Source organism: Mercenaria mercenaria, chromosome 11 (genome assembly GCF_021730395.1).
Source record: "Mercenaria mercenaria strain notata chromosome 11, MADL_Memer_1, whole genome shotgun sequence".
NCBI lineage: Eukaryota > Metazoa > Mollusca > Bivalvia > Venerida > Veneridae > Mercenaria > Mercenaria mercenaria.
The window spans coordinates 64,690,847-64,712,724 of NC_069371.1; the positions used below are offsets into that span (position 1 = coordinate 64,690,847).

At 34.2% G+C, this 21,878-nt stretch overlaps 1 protein-coding gene across 3 annotated transcripts; it reads right to left on the reverse strand.

The window, feature by feature from the left end:
* Window positions 1–715: 715 nt before the first annotated feature.
* On the reverse strand, window positions 716–21,616 carry LOC123531804 (sarcoplasmic calcium-binding protein-like). 3 transcript variants are annotated; one of them, XR_008366101.1, is made up of 5 exons: window positions 21,200–21,616; window positions 17,351–20,552; window positions 11,313–11,419; window positions 9,797–9,977; window positions 8,336–9,495 (listed from the first exon to the last, which is right to left on the reverse strand). XR_008366101.1 is itself a non-coding variant. In XM_045313061.2 (3 exons), exons 2-3 carry the CDS (start codon window positions 3,652–3,654, stop codon window positions 2,138–2,140), a joined length of 546 nt encoding a protein of 181 aa, XP_045168996.2. In that variant the 5' UTR covers window positions 3,655–3,665; window positions 9,797–10,291; the 3' UTR covers window positions 716–2,137. The 3 variants fall into 3 exon arrangements, 2 of the variants coding, with proteins under 2 accessions (XP_045168996.2, XP_045168998.2); XM_045313061.2 differs by lacking the exons at window positions 8,336–9,495; window positions 11,313–11,419; window positions 17,351–20,552; window positions 21,200–21,616 and adding exons at window positions 716–2,582; window positions 3,554–3,665 and having other exon boundaries at window positions 9,797–10,291; XM_045313063.2 differs by lacking the exons at window positions 8,336–9,495; window positions 9,797–9,977; window positions 11,313–11,419; window positions 17,351–20,552; window positions 21,200–21,616 and adding exons at window positions 716–2,582; window positions 3,554–3,665; window positions 5,382–5,643.
* Window positions 21,617–21,878: the final 262 nt, after the last annotated feature.

Genomic DNA, 21,878 nt, shown 5'->3' on the forward strand with positions numbered 1-21,878 from the left:
CTTTTTTAATCTGGTCACAAAATGATTCATACCTAAATTATTTTGGCAAATTTTGCGCAGACAACTGTAGCATTCTTGGGCACACTTCGGGGGCGTTTGTCACTAATAGTGACAGCTCTTGTTTGAGGTTCAATTTTAAATATTTAGTATATTTTGAGAGTCATATATACTTGTATTATTTCCCTATAACAATTCAAGGTCAGTAGTGCCTGTTGTTTGTCATGTTACTTTAAAGACGCACCACAAAATAACTGAATTCTTTTGTATTTCCATGATGGTAATTATACATTATTTTTGCATGGAGAAAATGAGAAATAACAAGTATCTAGTTACAAAATGACAGTGACATATATAAGGCTTAGACAATGTGTTTAATGTCTAAATATATTGTTAAATTAATGTAGTAGTATGCACGGTACTCCATGTATTAAGGTGAGTTTAGACCACACTTTGTATCTACAGTGTAAGAAAGTTATTATTCTATATTGATTATTCTATATTGATAAAACTACTGAAAAGAGAATGGCTGAATCAGTTTGCAGATGAAGTTGTGAAAACAGGAACTAAATTGTCCACCTGTCATCTTGTATAGAATAGCTGTTTTTAACCAGTGTTACCAGAATTATTTGCACCAAGTTCATGTGGGAGGAAAAAATGTCATGGTGGGTCTTTAACACTTTAAGTAATTTCTTGAAAACCGATGGTTAAAAATAAATACTATAGCCTATTTATTAACGGTTAATGTGAATGCGATAATGTAACACACTAATAGCCATACGAGAACTACATGCAGATATAGACTTGTCATAGTACGTTACTGCCTAAAATATAAAATGGTAGTAATTGACTGGGAATTCATGGCATGCACTTCAATTGAAATGATTGTCTAAAATGGAACCATTATTTGAACACGGTTGAAGGTAGTGAAATAACCTCTATTATATCATCGTCCCGTACCAAATGGTAGATTCAATATTTCATGTATAACACTCAGAAGTCAAAGGACAACAACATATGACACGTATTTATCGCTTTGGAAAAATCATAAAAAATAAAATTTAATCTTCCTAAATAAATACTTTACAAATTGCCACATATGAAGAAATATTCAGCTGGGATTCCGCACTTAAAATCATGCGTCATTGATATGTAAATCAACCAAGTTTGATTGACAGCGCCAGAGCCATTTTTTGTGAGTTTAATGAAATTGATCTGTTCTTAGCGGTCGCTGATTGGTTTAATTTTTTTCGCGTGCTTGGAAGTCGCGTGCTTCACGACCTGTAATCTCCAAAATCATAACCTTTGGGTTTTGTATGGAAATGCTTCTGTTGTGATCACAGGTTATGATGGTATTGACGTAAAAACAGTGATACAGGTAAGGAATTCTTACTTTTTTCTTTCTAATATTACTATAATGAAAAATTAGCGAATGCTATTCGATGCACGATTGAACAATGATTTCATACATACATGACTTTCCGTGCAGCGACCAACCATTTGCTTCCTATCAACTTTAGAAGTTGTAGACATGGCGATATTTTAGCGTTTCTGTGCCACCCATACCGCTTTCTGCTTTGTTTTCGAACACATACGAAATATAAAAGGCATAAGCCTCTAACAGATCTCATGTGATATAATATTATGGTGTTAACAATATCTAGAATAAGCTGTGATAATGTACATATCATCTGAATACTGAATACTTGGCTGTGTAATGTGTGTAAAGGCAGAATGCATTCACGATTTCTTTATACAGGCAACTTTGCCATATTTTATTCTTTGACTTCCACATCCTCCTATTTGACAAAATGTTGCATACTTTTAAAATAATAGTTTGAATTGCAGATATTTTAATGTTACATCGTATTGCAAACTTCCGTGTCAACTTCATACAAAATGCACGCTTTTATGTTACTATCACACGTTTGTAAATATTCTTAACGTTTGTAAATACTCGTTAAAAATCGTTGATAGACGAGATATGTGACATCTAGAAGGTTATGACTTTGTTGCATTAAAGGTAATTGGAAATTAAATGCATTATTTTCATAAATATTTATCTAAGGAATTATTAACAATGTACTATTAATCCTCTGATTATATAAGCCAGCACGTATTACAGAATGCACAAGAGCGATTATAAGCCCGTCTCTAAAGCTTCTTTCACCACATCTTTTTGCGAACTATCATCAGAGGTTGTAAACTGGACCCACGAGTCGATAAGAAATTGCTGTGGAACCTTCCCTCCATCGGGTTTATAAAAACTGAAAAACTTTTTATGAAACGCTACATTTTCATGTCCACCAGCCTTCATGATGTTAACGAACTCTTCTTCAGTGACGAATCCTTCATGGCAAACATCGATTATATCACTAAAGAAAGCAGTATAACACTTTCGCAATCCCGCTTGAAACTTTGCTTTGTCGTCTTCATACTGGTGACAGTTCATCTCAACGAATTCCTCTTCGTTAATAGGGCTGGTTTTACCTCTGAAGATATATTCATTCCATAACTTGTGCAGGTCGGCTAGTATTTCTTTCCTTCTTTCTGCATCAACATGGCTTAATTCGGCAAATGTTTCCCTACAGAAAAATGAGGATATCAAGTAACTTTTACCTGCATATGTATATTATATGTATGCTTATAAATAACAACTTATGTCACAAAAACTAAATTGACTGTGCTTGATAGAATTAAAAATTTTATTATAACATTCTTCTTTGTCAAACATCTGCAATACTCTTGAATTCATAAATTACGCCGCACAGGCAGGACAGTGCGACTTCTTTCCTTGGTTTTCATAAATTAACATAAAATAAAAAATTGTTTAAGTATGCTTCTACTTGATATGGAATATACATGTAATTATCTCAAAAGTGAACTCTTTCGAGATAAATATTGTCTCACTTTCATGACGAGATATATTTTATATTATTCTTTGAAGGATATTGTTGTTTAACATTTATTCATTCATATTATTATGAAAAATAGAAAAAGAATATATGTAGACATTTTTGGCCATGTCAGTTCGCTCCTTTGTCCTTTATAATACACAAGAGCGCTAAGCTTTCATAGCTTTGTTCAACTTTCAGAACCTTGTTCTTTGGAAGCATATGTCACGATTAACCCTAAAGGCTTATTATCCTGGACACGATTGATTCTGCCTTTGCGAACAGTGTAGATCATCATGAGCCTGTACATCCGTGCAGTCTGATCAAGATCTGCACTGTTCGCCATTCAGTCAGCATCTTATTGGTAAGCACCCCTTTTAAAAGCTAGTGATACTGTCCAAATTGAAAGATGGACAAGTTCATTCTAGAAATTTAACAGGGTAAGGGCTAAGAAAACTGAATCCTCCTATCCAAATATACCATCACGTTACAAAAACAAAGAGCGGTAACTCAAACGGATTCTTCAAGATAGTCCCCCATCGGTTACAGAATACGATATGATTAAATAAAAATCCGGTGTACTCAGATTCCATAGTTCTCTACTTAAGCCAGTATGAAAATAACGAAATTCAGTGTACATTAAAGGGTGCTTTAAAACTTACCCCTCTTGTTGCACGTCTGCTGATGAAATCTGACCCTTGTGGTTGATATCCATCGCCCTAAACCACAGTCTCCATTTGTTTATGACGTAGTCGTTTGCCATGATTATCTAAACTAAAACTAATATTATTGATTATTGAGGTTGCTAGTGACTCAGCAATTGTATAGGGGTTAAGGTGGTCTCGTGTGTTCGAGCCCGATCGGGGGTCACGACCACACAGTCCTATATGACAGCAGTACAGGGAATTGTCGAGAGTAGTAGTTTTCGTCGAAATCGAGTTTAAACAAATAATTATAAACTAAACAGTGTTTCTAATTAACCTTTAAATAAATATTAACTAGGGATCGGAACGAATACTGAAATCAGTATTCGAATATTCGGTTTGCCATATTCGAATATTCGGCTTGTTTAATGGAAGCTTTTAATACTTAGTAAGTGATTGGCATATGCACAATATACATGTACTCCGGTGTTTAAAACGTGAATTATCGTAATAAATAATTATGGACTGTTGGATAAACTGTCAAGGGCTGCTTTTTAGTCAAGTTACGGGAAAACAAATAAATAAATAAACATTGATAATTTCATTTACATTTCACTGGGCGAGAAAAAAGGTGCAGCCACACTAGGACTCGAACCCGGGCCTCGGAATACCGTTCCGATGGTCTACTGACTGAGCTGCCCGGCCGCCTACACACTTTCTCTCCGTTTTAATATTAAAGTCCTATACCATGACATATTTCCCCACCATTTTGAAATTCGTCCTCGAATTTCAGCGAGTACTTTATATATAAGCAATTACAGGCGTCCGAGACTAACCAGTGTAATGCCGCCACGGCCAGACGTTGGGCGCTAAATGTCACAGGGTGAGAAAAATGTGCAGCCAGACCGGGACACGAACCCGGGGCCTCTGAATACCGTCTCGATGCTCCACCGACTGAGCTACCCGGTCACCAACACATATTCTCCCCGTTTTAAATTTCAAGTCCTATATCTTGACATACATGCATAAATCAACGTGTCAATTTTCATTCATTTGTAGCTTATACAGCTACAAAAAGTATCACAATCATAAACGTACGATGGTATCAACGTACAGCTCTACATGTACATGTATATTGTATCCGTCAATTTGATAGGGCGTAATTCAATGTTGTTAAGCGGATATCAAACTTAAAGTAAGAATGTTAAAATGTTTTTTAAGCATATTTATTAGAGAAAAACATTTGAGTTATTCCGAATCATTGAACAACGAAAGAGTTATATGAATAGAGTTATAGGCGTGACTGGTTGTTCGTTTTCGTAAAACGTAAATCCTGGAACACTGTGAGACACACAACTTTTAAAATTTGTTACATTAAACAGGCGCCAGTTAAAATGAACAAAAGATAAAAAGGCATCACATTCACGCCTGTTGCAAACTATTAATCCGTAACGATGGCCTCTGCCAAATATCATGATTATGCACTGCAATTTTCTTGTTATTTGGACAATTTTTGACACGCGATAAACAAACACGACAAAACAAACGAGTTTTATTCTACATACTTAGCATGCTTAGATTGCTTAAAATCAACGATACCTATTTTGAAAAACTATTACACTAATTTACGAATACTTGAACTTGATTTTCATATTCGAATATTCAGCCGATTTTCGAATATTCGTTCCCATCCCTAAATTAACAAACGGCTTACTGAAAACAAAAGATATTTGATTTGGAAATTCATGTGAATAAAAGATGACATGCTAAACATTTTACTGTAATGTAAAGTTTAAAACGCAGGTGATCATGATTACATAAGAAAACTAAAGTAGAACATATTCACCTTTATACGTATTGTATCCGCTATGATAGTGACACGATTGTGCAATTTTATCAAAGCAGCAAACGATATACCTAACTGTACTTAGTTAATTCAAGGTTACATGTCTACGCTATAAAATGCAACTGCATACAATGTAAATAAGACTGTTTTAGAATTTAGACAAGGTCCAGGTAAATTTTCCATCAACATTTAGTAGAGTATGCAGGAGAGAGAGAATGAACTCCAAGGGAACAGTGTCTTTATAAAGGTCAGCTGGAAGCTAGTTTGGAAAAGTATAAGGTATTCCGCGGCGGATATTTACCATGTAAAATGATTTCCCATTTGTGTAAAATATGTTAGATGTGTTTAAAAACTATCTTATTTCATAAATTAAAACTCTAATCCATGATTACTAGCTAAAATTATACGAAATGATACATTTTGTTTGAGAAATATGCATGTTTTATCAATAGAGCATTTTCATGAAAAGTAAAAAAAAAAGACTGCCGGACTATTGGTAACAGAGTTCAAAGAAAAAAAAGTGCACAAAAGTGTACATGTCTTGCAGTTTTTCGATAGTTCTTGAATAGTTCTTTCGTCCTGAGTAGTTTGCATCAAAATTTTAAATGTTAGGAAAGGCCCGTGACCGGAAACATTACAATGTGGGCCATGGGAAAATGAATTAGTTCCCGCTGACCTAAAACAGATCTTGCATTGTGCAAGGAACTGCCGGCACAATTTTGATTAACGTTTGTGTTAGGGTTTATGTATTGAAAACAGCACAGTTTCTTTTCTTATTTTTGTTAAGTTTCTAGTATGAGACATCTCATAGTTCACAAATCGAGGGTTCAACGCAATAAGGGCGTATCTACATATAATTATTATATGTAGATACGCCCTTATTGCGTTGAACCCTCGAAATATACAAATATTACAACTAATTATAACAACAATATGATTTTTTATTGGGGTAAAACCGGACAATTTTAAATACATAACTTCTAATGGAAAACAGTAATATTCCAGTTGGAGATGGATTAGCAATCTGAATAGAAAACTATGTAAAGATCAAATAAGTTAATGCCCTGGGGAAAGTGTGACATTTTCTGTGGTGAAATTTGTCAACAAACAGACTATAGATAGGTTTTACTTTTCCTTTACACAGATATAACATGGACAGAGTTAGGATTAACAAACGGTGTTCACTTAAAAATTTCACTATATAAACGGATTGTTTCCCTTGTGTAAAGAAGGCTACTGTGTGGCGGCCGTAAAAAGTCGCCCCGACTTCATCTCAGTGTTGTTATATTTTCTGGTCCTTCGAGATCATTGATTTCAACTCATTTAGATTTGAAGATTGAATACTGCTTAAGCCGGTGCTAGGGGATGTGGGCAGTGTTGCATTTTCCATTACTGCTCATGAACAGACTCAATCAAACAGAGTCTGCAACTTACACTGTTTGCCTTGTTCTCGGTGCTTCCGAGGGATCTACTTTCCAGATTGCATTAGGGTAAGTCTCTGCTTGATATTATTTCCTAAATCCTACATAAAACGGACGTATGAAGTCGTGCCCTTAAATGTTAAGCATTTGGTGCTCTGACTTCAGACAAGTTGTTGAGTATATTGGTTTAGTTATACCTTAGATTTACCGTACTTTTATGTTTTATTTAATATGATAACTTATGTTAGAGGAATGATTTTATTTACATCATGTTGTCTAACTTGTTGAAAATAGGGTAAGTGTGAAGTTGGCATGCCCTAAAGACGTTTTTAAACCCGCAGTTTCCTTTATATAGGTTTCTGACTGTCCAAGGCAGTGCCCTTATTTTCAACTTGTTTTCTGTCCGTCTTGCATCTTGTGTTGTGTATATTGTCTTGTTTGTTGTTAGCGTTTCTTTCCTCTTTCTCCTCACTCTCCCTATTGCCCCCACACTCATCCTTTCCCCTAGTATCGTTCCCACCTTAATCTTATGTGTGTGTGTGTATGTCTGTGTCTTTTGTACGCAAGTGTCTGCGCTACTGTGGATTACGTTGTAGGGTAACTGTAATTAAGGAACGTAGCTTTCCCTTTTGAATATTCATCCTTGTTCCACTTTTCCCGCTCCCCCACATCCCCTTTCTACCCCTACGCCTTCCTTCCACCCCTTCCTTCCACTTTTTCTATATTTTGTATAAAATTAAAATGTACTTGTTGAATTTTGGAAGCAACCCGTCTATAATGTGTTTCCGTTATAGGTTTCTTTTGTTGTGGGCCTACCTTTTAAATGCGTGGCTCTGAGGCTAGGTTTGTGGTGCTATGTGCTTCCGAGAAATTTACCCTTCTTTATTATCTTTTTGTGTTGTGGATTTAGGGAAAAGCAAGGATGAGTATTTAAAAGTGATGGACACGTTCAAAAACTGAAAGACACAAAACCACGATGTATCAACCATGAAGATAAAGAAGCATACACACATGTCACAGCCTGTGAATTTGTTAAAGACAGTAAATTATCAACTCACCCTCTTCCATTGTTTAAATTTTTCGGTCATTAGCGCCCCCTTGGAAGGTTCATTGGCTCTTTTTTTTCAACAACACAGTCAAAAGAGAGGGAGCCAGTGTTAACAGGCCGTGCATGAGCGCAATACCGATGCAAAAAAAGATGAGAAACATCATCAAGTGTTTGACAAAAGTCTTTAAATCTGAAACTCTACTTAGATTTGTCTTCATTAAGAGCTATATTCATGCTATGTTTAGCATTTCATAACAAGGAGAAGAAATTAGCTTTTATAAATCTACGTCTTACCTTTTCAGACATACAACGACCTACAACTTAAGGATAACATGGTGTAATAGGCCTCAATTTCACCAAAAGCGTACATACAACTTGATAATGTAAGCTTTAAAAATGTCACACGACAGAAATTAGGTGCATATATTGACAAGTTATATAGTGACAGAAGTTTTCAAAAATTTCCTTTAGACTACCTCCCCCGATAATTTATCATGAGTTATCTCCCCTGAAAACTAGAAAAAATGATTTTCTCCTTTTCCCTACGGGGAAGTTTAGATTTCTTTTTGATATTTGTATCAGAATCATATAATGCAACTTTCTACCGCAAAATTTTCTCAAAACTCAAGTTCAGATTTTCATAATCAAAGAAATTCTTCATTTCCCATAGGCATCAATGTTAACTTCAAAATCAAATATTTACATTCGCCCTATTCTTTTCCATTGAAACTGTTGACGTTCATTTCTTATGAACAGCAAAAGGAAAGGCGCGAAAGTTACGTCATCGCTGCTAAGTGATAACCGAGCGACGTTTTGACAACGTCCGCGTATAGGCAGGGAGAGCGTTCTTTAGATGACGTTGCAGTTGTTCCGTCTGTTGAACAAAATGGCCGGGAAGCTGATTTTAATGTTAAATGCTACAAATTATATGCAATTTATAATATTATATAGTTTACAAATGGAAAGAAATATAATGTAAATATAAGAAATGAAACTATTATTTTCGGTGTTCATGCGAAATGAACGACAGAATAGGATCGGCAAATTAAACATGAATCGCTAGCGCGATTCATTGATTTGCCGAATCTATTCTGTCGTTCGTTTCGCATGAACACCGAAAAAGATCATTTCATTTCTTAATTATCTCCCTAAAAAAGGATAAGATTTGAAAAATCTCCCGGTGAAAAGTTTTTCATTTTGAATGTCTTTAAAGTGACCAAATTGCATTTAAATATTACCATCCAGTTACACCATGTTATACTTAAAGTATGGAATAGTAAAATTATTTTCAGGATTGTACACAAAGACAATGCTATTTTTCCATTAATGTTTATTCTTATTATGCAAACGTACAGATAGCAACTGTTTCTTCGATTGTTCTACACAATATTAATATGATCAACTGATATTTAGGTGCACTATCAAACAAAGGAAAACTACTTGTTTTTGAGATCTCACGTGTTAAGTAAGCGGATTAAATAAGAAGTTCGTAAAGATAATGACTTCAGAATATTTGTTCTTTAATGTTTGAACTCGGGTTACAGCTACTTTTCACCACTGATCCAAAAGCTATACTGCTTATTTCCTGACTGAGAGGGCCTTGTCATAGACTGTTTAAAGTTGTCCATCAGTTAATTTGCATATCCTTAAATGTGAAATGACAAAGGGTTACAGCGCCTTAACCATACAAAAAGGTCATACATTAGAAAAGGAAATCATTTTTATATCAAAATATTTTTAACTAAAAAGATCCTAAGAGATATCATATGATATCATATCGTTGTGGTAACAATATCTAAAATAAGCTGTGATAATGTACATATCGTCTGATTTAAAACATACTTGGCTATGTAATGAGTGAACGGAAGATCTTTGCCATATTTTATTTTTTATTGTTACAGTTTTCTTTGACTTAGACTACATGTATTAAATATTAATCAACGTACTATTAATCCTCTGATTATGTGTTAAGCTTATCCGTATTGCATGCACAAGAGCGATTATATGCCCGCCTCTAAAGCTTCCTTCACCACATCTCTTAGCGAACTATCATCAGAGATTGTAAACTGGACCCACGAGTCGATAAGAACTTGCAATGGAACTTTCCCTCCATCAGGTTTATACAAACTGAAAAACATTTTATCACGCGCTACATTTTCATGACCATTAGCCTTCATTATGTTAACAAATTCTTCTTCAGTGACGAATCCTTCATGGTGAACATCGATTACATCACTAAAAATAGCAGTATAAGCCTTTCTCAATCCCTCTTGAAACTTTGCTTTGTCGGCTTCATACTGTTGAGAATTCATCTCAACAAATTCCTCTTCGTTAATAGGGCCGGTTTTACCTCTGAAGACATATTCATTCCATAACTTGTGCAGGTTCGCTAGTATTTCTTTCTTTTTTCTGCATCAACATGGCTTAATTTGGCAAATGTTTCCTTGTAGAAAAATTGGGATATAAGTTAACCTTTACCTGCATATGTATATGTATTATATGTGTGCTTATATACAACAACTCATGTCACAAAAACTAAATTAACTATGCTTGATAAAATAAAGATTTTATTATAACATTTTTCTTTGTCACACTCTGCAATATACTTGCATATATTAAAAGTTTTTTACGCCGACTGATAAAATGCTGTGTCGTATCACTGAAATATGATTCATATCACCCATACAGGCACGGCAGTATGAATACTTCTTTCCCTGATTTTCATAAATTAGCATAAAATAGAAGCTTCTACTATATATGGAATATAATCTCATGCGCTCGTGCGAGGATAATCATTGTCTCACTTTCATGACGAGATATATTTTATATTTTTCTTTGAAGCATATTGTTGTATAACATTTATTCATTCATATAGTTATGAAAAGTAGGAAAAGAACATAAGTAACATTTTTTGCCATGTCAATTCGCTCCTTTGTTTTTCGTTATAATACACGTGAGCTTTCATAGCTTTGTTCAACTTTGAAAGCTTTGTTCTTTGGAAACATAAATCATAATTAACCCTTATTATGCTTGACACGATGGTTTCTACCTTTGCGATCAGTGTAGATCATGATCAGCCTGCACATACGTGCCATCGCCATCGCCATTCAGTCAGCATCTTATTGGTAAGCACCCCTTGTAACAGCTAAATTATATATAAATTGTATTGTCCAAATTGAAAGATGGACAAGTTCATTCGAGAAATTTAGCAGGGTAACGGCTAAGAAAACTGAATCCTTTTATGCAAATTTAACATCACTAGGGGTGGCGAGTTACAAAAACAAAGAGTGGTTACTCAAACAGATTCTTCAAGGTGTACGTATGTGAATAATTCCCCATCGATGATAGAATACGATATGATTAAATTAAAAAAGCCGGTACTCCGATTCCATAGTTCTCTACTTAAGCCAGTATGAAAGAAAAAGAATTTCACTGTAAATTATAGAGTGCTTTAAAACTTACCCCTCTTGTTGCACGTCTGCTGATGAAATCTTACCCTTGTGGTTGATATCAATTGCCCTAAACCACAGTTTCCATTTGTTGATGATGTAGTCGTTTGCCATGATGATCTATACAAAATTAATATTAAAAATTATTGGGCTTGCTGGTGACCTAGCTATGATTTAGGTGGCGTCGTGGTTTTCAAGCCCGATTGCTGGTCATAGCTTAGTTCCAATTCTTCATAAAATTTGAAAAATCTAGACAGACCGGACAAAAGTACCAAATTTTGCACAGAGGTAGTTTGAACCAATACAAGACTTTTGGCTGTAAGGGCCAAGGTCACAGCTCTTTGGAATTCTATTTTTAGAACATTCAAAATGGCCGCCATTGAAACAAATAGCAATTTTAGTAAAAGTTAGTTTTTATCTTGTTCTTGGTACATATAAATGTGTAAACTAGTTCATACCTACTCTTAGAGTTAAGTGATACATTTGCAGGAAGTGATGTCAATTTTCACGTCCGTTTGTCTGTAAATCCGTCTGTCTGTACGTCAAAAATGCCGTTAATAAACAGTATCCTTGTGGTTATAACTATAAGATGAGCCCCGTAATGTGCAGCTTGACTTTAATTATGTATTGGTGCAGCTGAAAAAAAAATGTTTGACCAACTTTTGTGTGAAGCATGTTATTATTTGTTCCGTCTGTCTGTCTGTCCGTCCGTCGCAAAATTCATATATCTCAGAACAGCTGTTTTGGCTAAATCTGAGGGTTTTTTAAAGATTTTTGACATTTTTATTCTATAAATTGTTAAATGCCTATTGCTTTTTGTAATATATAAGTGACTGTTCCTGAAATACCTTGTTAAAAATGCAAAAAAATGTATAAAAACGATTTGTTTTAACTGCTTAAAGGGCCATAATGGCTTTGTTTATTATGTGACTGCCGCATGTGCTGTTATGAACATAAAATATAGTAATAACTTGTTAAATCCTATTTTTGATACTTTTTTATAACATATTTTTCAAAGGTTTTACAGTATAACTCACAAAGTATAAAGTATTACTGCGTCCATTCTTTTTTATTACCTCCCTTTTATGTAAAAGGATAAATACATGTGCATTACTGAAAAAAAGTGCTTTTCCAACCATGTAATTATGCATATTCTCTTTGTTGAGAGTTGCCGTATCGGGTTTTAACATTAAGGAATTTTAACACAGTGCAGTTCACCTAAACAGACGTGACAAAATATCTAATTGAAAAGTACTTTAGGCATGTTGAACAACTGTTAAAGATGGTTGAGGGGAACATTTTCTTAATCTCTATTCAAAATCACGTTTGATACATGTACCTATTTCTTAATGTCTTGTATAGAGAGCACCATTTGCTACATGTACCTATATTATCTAAAACAAATGTGTTCTCTTATGGCAAAGATTTTAATGGTCAGATTGCGTTATATTTTATCTATGTGTCAATGGGGCTGTTGCATTCTAGGGATTATTTCAAGGTTAGAGAGTTAGATGTAAGGTCATTTCATAGCATTATTAACTGCAAATTGCTTTATTAATTAATGTAATGATAATAATTGTATAACAGCTTATGCATTTTACATGTGTGGAAATAATGCTATGCTTATAAATGAATTATGCATATATCAATCATTCATTTAAGTATATCTGAAATAAATTAACTAATTGCCCGAACAATGCCATTTTAAGTCAGTGTGATGAAAACATACATGTACTAAATTAACATTGAAGATAAAGGGAAAATAGTGTCTCCAGTTTCTTTCACTGCTGGTGTAAATAGTGTATGCTGTTTTCAATCTATTAAGACAATGTCATGTTGTCGTCGTTTAAGGAGGTAGGTTACCTTGTTACAAGGGTAAATTCAAATTAGTTGAACCGCAGCAACGTTTTGTATTTCGTGTAATATGAAGTTTTAACTGCTAAAATCTCAGTTTCGTTTGTCTCTGTACCTTCAAGTTCAATTTTTATCCAAGTTTGAAGAGCATGACCCTCCAAAGGTATTTCATATTGAAAGAAGAAGGAAAATACGGATATTTAACACTTTTCAGTGTATTTTAGTTTCATTGATATCCGTAGAAGTCAGCATAATATATAATTTAACTAGTATGCACATTAGCTTTCTAATATAAGCTTAAAATGTATATGTCGCGGGCCTCATGTTTCCATGGTAACGCATTTTCTCTCATTTTTAAACAACTATGTATAAAAATAGGGGTTTTCGACGGCTTCAGTGCCATTTTGTTAATGACTAACATGGAATATTTGGGTAATATTATTAGCAAAATACCAAGCACTATACATGGTACCCTGTTTTTCTTAAAGTTTAATGTAACCATGGCAACAGAGATGTTTAAAATGGCCTATATCTTGCTTTTTGTTGTAATTTCTTATAAAATAATATTAAATAAGATTATCTTTCTAGTTGATGTAGCTTTAAAACATATTATTTCTAACGTAAGTTATATTTTCGTGCTATCTGCATTTATTCAAACAAATTTCTAAGCTTAGAATACTTACAGCAGTACCCCTCGTCTGGCATTTTTCATGGAAAACTCGTTCAGCATGCTACTATTATTCTCATGGATATTGTTGAAATGAAAATAAAAAACTGAAGCTGTGTTTCTTAAATAGACTAGTGTCAACGCTTTTGAAATTTACATTTAGATACATAGGTCACGGGCTTCGTTTCCATGGTAACATCAATTCAGTTCAAGAAACCACAATTTTCTACTGAAATTTGAACAATTTTAGATCTTAGTTTTAGTATATAAGTAACAAATTATCAACGGAACCTGAAAAATAGGTATTACAAATCAAACTGCTAGATTTTTTATTTGAAAATGACCGTAACAAGTAACCTCTCACCCAACTATATTCCAAATAACATTGGTTACCATCATCCATTTTCTTACATTCCGCATAACATTTCAATATCACTACATAAAAGAAGCAAAATATTGATTATTATTCAGAGCAAAAGACGCATAAAAAATATCTCAGCAAATAATGGTTATTTGAAAATAGTTTGAATAAAGAAAATGCACAGAATTACGTACTTTCAAGATAAAAGCTATTAATTTTGCGCGGTAACTGACACGTAACGTCATGACGTCAATGACGTCATTTTAAGGCAACATTGTTTTGAAGCGTTTCTGCGGCAATTTATTCATTATTTCTGCATTATTAAACCATAAAGCATCAGATCGAAGACAGGTCTATGATTTGTTTTCAGAAGAATGAATATACAAACACATTTAGTTTGTCGTAAACGTCGTCGTAAATCGTCACGTTAGCTTCCGGTTGGACATGCGCACATACAAATATAAAGGTAACCTACCTCCTTAAGAAGGAATTGAGGTCATTGATCTAAGTGGGACATTTCTAAGTGTTTAAAAGGCAATACATGTATGCTGCAATCAAGACTTTGACTGTTTCATTATGCTTTAAAATTTTGTTGCATAGTATTTCCATTTATTCATAAGGAATATGTCATAAAGTTGCATATACTTCTGATGATATAATTTGAAGTGAAATATCATAATCACTTGGGAGCTTTTAGCATGTCAGCATTCTATATCTATCTATATCCCCTTTTGGCTTTTAATCACCATACAGAAGAGAATATCTATATAAAAGAAGAGGCTTTTAAAATAATAATGAATCATTATGTTCACAAAATTCATGTGCATACATCTATTCCATCTCTTGTCTATATGAATAACTATAGCTTTTTAGTTTATACTAATTTATTTTTAAGCTCAATTGTGATGAAAGCTAGAAGCTTATCTGAACCACACTCGAATCATTTTCCTGGAAAATCGAGTACTGGTGTCATTTGAGAAGGCTTGGTTATGATCCAAGTCAGTATCAAAGTCTGGGTTGAGCGGCAGACACCTTAAACTCTAGACAACCGCTTCTCTTACCTATAGTTTCTTGACGAGTTACTTATCCCAACAAAAATGTTGTAGTACCAGAAGGCTCTGGCATGATATGTGACCGGGATAAACATGTAAAGTGTCACACCAGAAGACTTCGGTTTGATAATTTGAACAGGAAAAATGTCCTGTGTGGTCAAAGCTTTCAGCTGCAAGTAATGTTAAATTTGTTTGAGGTAACTATTTGTGCATGCATAAAAACGAAGTAAGGGTGCATATAAATCATGTAAACACCTCTAAATGATAAATTATAACAATAAACCAGTAAATAAAGACATACTCATCAAATAAACGTTTTAACTTTCCATTACAATAAAGCTTTTCAAGATACATGCAAATAAATATGACCATATTGATACTTAACTATATCAAAATAAAACTATTTGAATATAGAGATTTTATATAAATATATGTAATATGTGTTCTATTATGGAAATTACAAAGCTTATCACAAAGCTTATTTAGTCGCCATATGACCTAGAGTTGTGGTAATACGATGCTAAAACTACCAAAAACAAAAGAACAAAGCTTATTATTTGATACATGTATATCATGCAAAAGAACCATAAATGAACATGAACCATGTCTCCCAATATAGCTTTATTTCAATAGAAGGATGAATGGAACTGGCATCTGCATGTCATCTGAGGCCCTAGCAGAAATGAAATGCTGCCTTTATATCGTTTGATCTACAATGTACAACAGTAATATAAAACAAACTGATGTTGCGTTCCACATGTGGTCTCATTATGATTACAAATACAGAGCGGGCACGATTTTGCGATAGACAGACAGACAGACAGACAGAAAGACAGACGAACGAAACAAAATGGAACAAATCTTCTACAAAAATTTAGTCGTTACACATATTTATCACCTCTAGATCAATCGAGATCAAGCAGTGCATCTAAGGGCTTATGGTGCATGCACATAAAAGCGTAAGATTTTAAAAAGAAGACATTTTTAACGTACGTACGGACGAATGTACGTACAGACTGTTATGTAGCATGACCTAACTTTATGCAAATTTATTACTTGACCCTAACAGTAAGTATGAATTAGTTTACACATAAAGATGTATCAAGAATAAGATAAAAATTAACTTTTACTAAAATAACTATTTGTTTTAATGGCGGCCATTTTGAATGTTAAAAATAGAATTCCAAAGAGCTGTGACCTTGGCCCTTACAGCCAAAAGTCTTATGGTGTCCCAAGCTACTGTTGTGACCTTGGCCCTTACAGCCAAAAGTCTTATATTGTCCCAAGCTACCGTGGTCTCGGTATGACTAAAAATACAGAGCGGAAACGATTTTGCGACAGACAGACAGACATACAGACAGACGGACGAACGAAACAAAATAGAACATATTTTCTACAAAAAATTAGTCTTTACACATATTTATCACCTCTAGATCAATCGAGATCAAGCAGCACATTACAAGGCTTATAATGTATATACGTAAAAGCTTATGGTTTTAAAAAAGAAGACATTTTTAACACACGTACGGACGAATGTACGGACAGACTGTTATGTGGCATGACCTAACTTTATGCAAACGTATCACTTGACCCAAACAGTAAGTATGAATCAGTTTACACATAAATATGTATCAAGAATAAGATAAAAACTCACTTTTACTAAAATAGCTATTTGTTTCAATGGCGGCCATTTTGAATGTTCTAAAAATAGAATTCCAAAGAGCTGTGACCTTGGCCCTTACAGCCAAAAGTCCTATATTGTCCCAAGCTATCGTTTTACAAAATTTGGTACTTTTGTCCAGCATGTCTAGATCTTTCGAAATTGGCACTCTACTATCACGACTATACATTCTTATATGACACCAGTACAGAGACCTGTCGAGAGTGGTCCAAATAAGCCTGACGCTGACTTCAAAATCGAGTTTAAATAAATAATTATAAACTAAACAGTGTTTCTAATCAACTTTTAAATAAATATTAATAAATGTATCACTGAAAACATTATAAGATGTTTTATTTGGAAATTGATATGAATAAAAGATGACACGTTTAACATTCTACTGTAATGTAAACGCAGGTGGTCGTGATTACGAAATCTAAAATAACACATATTTTACCTTTATATGTATTATATCCGCTACGCCAGTGACACGAATGTGCAGCTTTATCAAATATCTGAAGTCTATGGCAACTATACTTAATTAATTCAAGGTTACGTGTCTACGCTATAAAATACGCTATAAAATACAACTGCATAAAATGTAAATAAGACTGTATTAGAATCTGGACAAGGTCGAGCTAAATTTCCATCACTAGTTTGAAGTAGAGTAGGCAGAAGAGAGATAAAGCACTTCAGGATATGGGAACACTAAACAAAGTGTCTTTAGGTGGCAGGGGAGCGGTTTCGTAGTTGGCCCCGGTCGATTTACTGTATCAACAGGACAGGGTAGATATAAAGGCATATCTATCTTACTGGTTATTTATCATTAATAATTCTTTAATATATCTGGGGAATGAGGAACGATTAATGATTCTACATGGCGGGTGTTTTAAAATTCCTAGCTCCGTACTTCCGGTTGAGGCTAAAACATAAACATCAGAACAAAAAGTCGGCCAGACGCTCGGCTGTCATCCATCCACTTTTATTCAAGTGAAAATTAGGGAAATAATATGGTGGTTGGGAGACACTTTCCACACCACCTGGGTATGCATCTATGTTCGCACTATACATATATGCTACGAAATTGGATTTAAAAATATAAAACGGCAGAGTTCAAAGTGAGGCCCGGTTAGGCTAATTTTGGTCTATAAAATTTGAGTGATTTGGCCATTTTTCACTACATCTGGCATGGAAAGCGACAGGTGCATAGGACCGGAGAGTCGTATTTATGTAGTCTATAGTATCTGCAATGGTCCATAGTAGTTTCAAAGAAAAATAAGCAAAAACGAGATTTCTATGGATATTTCAACACTGGTACCCACACGTCAATGTGGAATTCGCAAATCTGCACTCCCCTGCCACCTTAATAAAACAGATTGGACTTCCGGCACAATTTTAACTAACTTTTGTGTTAGTATATGTATTGAAAACAACGCAGTTTACTTTCTTATTTCTATTAATATTCAAGTATGAGAAATCTCATATTTCACAAATATAACAACTAATCATAACAATATAACTTTTACGTCGGTAAAACCGAAAGATCATAAAGATGTAACTTCTAATGGAAAACTATTATATTCCACTTGAAGATCCAAAACCTGATTTTCTTTTTACTTCTTCACAATCTTTAATATCTAAAAATCGGACTTAAAACTAAATTATCCAATAGATTTTTAAATCATACATCACATGATAAGTTCATCTAATATGGACCAATGAATTGCTTATAAAAGGCGCGCCAAGATTCTGTACTACCACGTGGGAAGCCAGACCAAGCGGCCGGAGTAATTGCTTTAAGACATTAAGGTTATATTTTGTGATAAACAATTTCGTCATGTATCCTAGTAAACAACCATAAATGTAGATAATAGTTCCTGAAAGGTATTGACCACCTGTCTTGGTATTAAATATAAATATTAATAAAAATGACGTACATATCTCTTATTTTTTATATAATTCGAATTCGCTATTTGAAATTCCTATCCTTACAATGCCAGAATAAAAGTTTGTTAAAATATTTGCTGGATTATACTAGCCATAAAACAACAGTTCGACTACGATTAAAGCACAGAAAACAATCCTGTAGGGAAAACCGCGTTCTTAGAGCTCCACAACCGAAACCCTGTCTGGATATGTAAATTTTTAACACCGTGTGGGGAATCACATGATCAAAATAATATCTAAAGCAAAGTGATATTTTGAAGAACATGAATAAATTTCCTGCCGTTATAAGATATGAAATATAAACAAAGCCTAATGTATGGCTAATGTTGAATAAATAAAATATGTAGTTCGCAATGATATTAGATTTCTTGTTATTTATGAACGCTTAATAAAATATGAAATCTCAGTTCCTTAAAATGTTCCAAATTCCATTATATGTACTTTTAGAATACATTCATGTTGCCACAAGATAGGCTATGCTTTAGATTCACAGCAAAAGAAACAACAAAAAAAGTATAAATACTAAACAGAATGCCACGTTCCAAAACAAACGCAGCCTCCCCGAAACGAAACTCACATGAAGTAGATGTGCATACTACTAACAAACACATACAAAGCAAACACAAGAGGACAAAACAAACAAATAAAGGAACGCAGTGGGGCAAAAATGGCAAAAACACCTCTGGGTAGCTTAACCTTTCTCTTACCCCACCATGTTCCAAAGTCACAGAACAGTTTAAATAAACGTAATCCACGCCAAGTGCATTTCTAACACACGCAATGGAAATAAAAGGCATGACATGTAAAACACAAAAATGCTCATGTATGATTATATAAAAAGCAAATCTTAAGAAACAAAAACGTGTGTACAAAATGCCTATGCAGAAGGCAGAGCTCATATAAACCCTTAAGGGCCCGAAGAAACAGGCCAGAAGACAAAAATCAAAACAGTTCAGGCCTGGTGTGATTTAAACACTGCTTATCACAGAGTCTTTCTCCCCTTTTCCGTCAAACACAATAAAAAGGTGAAGCTTAGTGCTTCAATATTATTTGTAAATTTACTTTGGTTTAGAGATGTGATTCCCCATCGTGTAACATAATAAATTATAGCCAAAGTTTAACATACTGAAAACAAGGTAATGAAGACAATACAAACGAATTAAGATCTAGTCAGTGGCAAAAGCTCATATGTGGGTTAAAACCGGGAAAATGTCCATCCTCTGAATCCACATTATATAACAAAGTTACATTGATTAGACTGCGATTGCTAGTCTGTAAGTTCGCGAATTAAATAGTTTCATTACACTGTCCGAAAAGGTCAATAGTGTAGTTGGTATGCCTTGCTGACATTATTGATTGCAAACGTTAACTGGGATTTTACCTTGAAGTGTTAGTTAAAGCTTACAAAATTTGAATCTTAAACTCAGTTGAAACCGGAAAAATCTTTGGGCCCGGTTCAAAAGCCTCCAAGACGTCAGAGCTGTGTCAAAATCTTAATTCCTGATTCAAAAGCAGCATCCTTGACTTTTGACGGAACTTTTCCACCAACTGTGTTAAAACCACTGAAGAATTTCTTATCCAAAGCCACGCTGTTGTGACCATGTGCTCTCATGATGTTAACGAATTCTTCCTCGGAAATCGAACTTCTCGGCCTACATCGATGATATCAGACAATGCAGTGTAACATATTTTCATTCCCTCTGGAAACGTTCCTATGTTAGAAGTATAGTCATGAATGTTTCATATTAACTAATTATTTTCAGCTAATATGACCAGACCCCCACCCCCACCCCGAAAAAAACACATATTCAAATAAATAGCAGAGCAGTATTTCAATAGGTATACTCGTATGTCAAAAAATATCAGTCTGGTAAAATGCAGATACCAGTAGCAAAATCCTTGAATTGTTTCTCATGAGTCCGAATCATCATGAAGACATTTTCTAAGATCTCTTTCTCTCTACCGTTTTCCTTTATGTTACCATATTGTTCGTCTCTTTTTTTTTATTTTTTGATGATTTGTTTTTACATTGTTTTAATATAACATATTTTCATAAATTCACTTCCTTTTAATGTATTTATGTACATGTCTGTGAATTTAATAAATATTATCTCTGATGTAAACATTTTGTCTAAAAGTTTTTATCAGCCGTCGTTGTATCATAGAAAAAGTAATAAACTCCCATAGGAATCGAAATATTTTGATGAAAAAAAAAACAAACAAAACAACAAAAGTGCCGTCAGTGCATAGAACAAGAGCTGTTGAACATAATAAGTATGCTTTATATCTAAGCTTATTTTTAATTTGTACTAAGACTTTAAATCTTTATATTTCGACAAGTTACAAAAATGTTGCTTACCTCGGTAGCCTAGTGGTACTGCGCCCGCATCGAGTGCGGGAGGTCCGGGTTCGCTGTTTCACTCCCTGGCCGTGTCATACCACAAAGACGTGATACATGGTATAAGTAGCTTCCTCGCTTGGCGCTCAGCATTAAGAAGACAATTCTGGGACCAGACAGCCCGTTGTCAGTGTAATGTAACTGGGTGAGAATCATGCCACGTGTCTACGGCGTAATATTGCAGTAAAGCAACTCTATTAAGCAGACACCGCCCTTTATATGACAGAAAAAGAAAATGTTGAAAAAGACGGTGAACCCTAATACACGCTCACAGACACATGCATGTACGCACGAACATACAAAGTATTGACTTCAATAAGCTTCATTTAAATCTATATAGATTTATATTTTTAAACACCTCGTTATAGTAAGGGCATTATATTGTAAATGTTCTATAAAGGCAAGAGTGGTAATCTTATTACATATCTTTTATGCTCCTGGACTAGGCCATCCTTCATTAAGACTCAAGACACGGATAATGGTACTTCTAATTCAAAAGGTGGAGCTAGGTATAAGAAGACATTGTTGTTACAATAGTACTCTGTCTGAAATATGTTTAATTTTCGTGCATTTGTCATAGCTGGATCACACTACATAACATATTTCTTTTTTTTTTAATTATGCAATGAAAGCAATATTA

Coding starts and splice junctions, on each gene's coding strand:
- LOC123531804 (XM_045313061.2), bottom strand. CDS start 3,654: ATGGCAAACGACTACGTCATAAACAAATGGAGACTGTGGTTTAGGGCG. Junction 2,583..3,553: donor GCAGACGTGCAACAAGAGGG/GTAAGTTTTAAA, acceptor ATTTTTCTGTAG/GGAAACATTTGCCGAATTAA.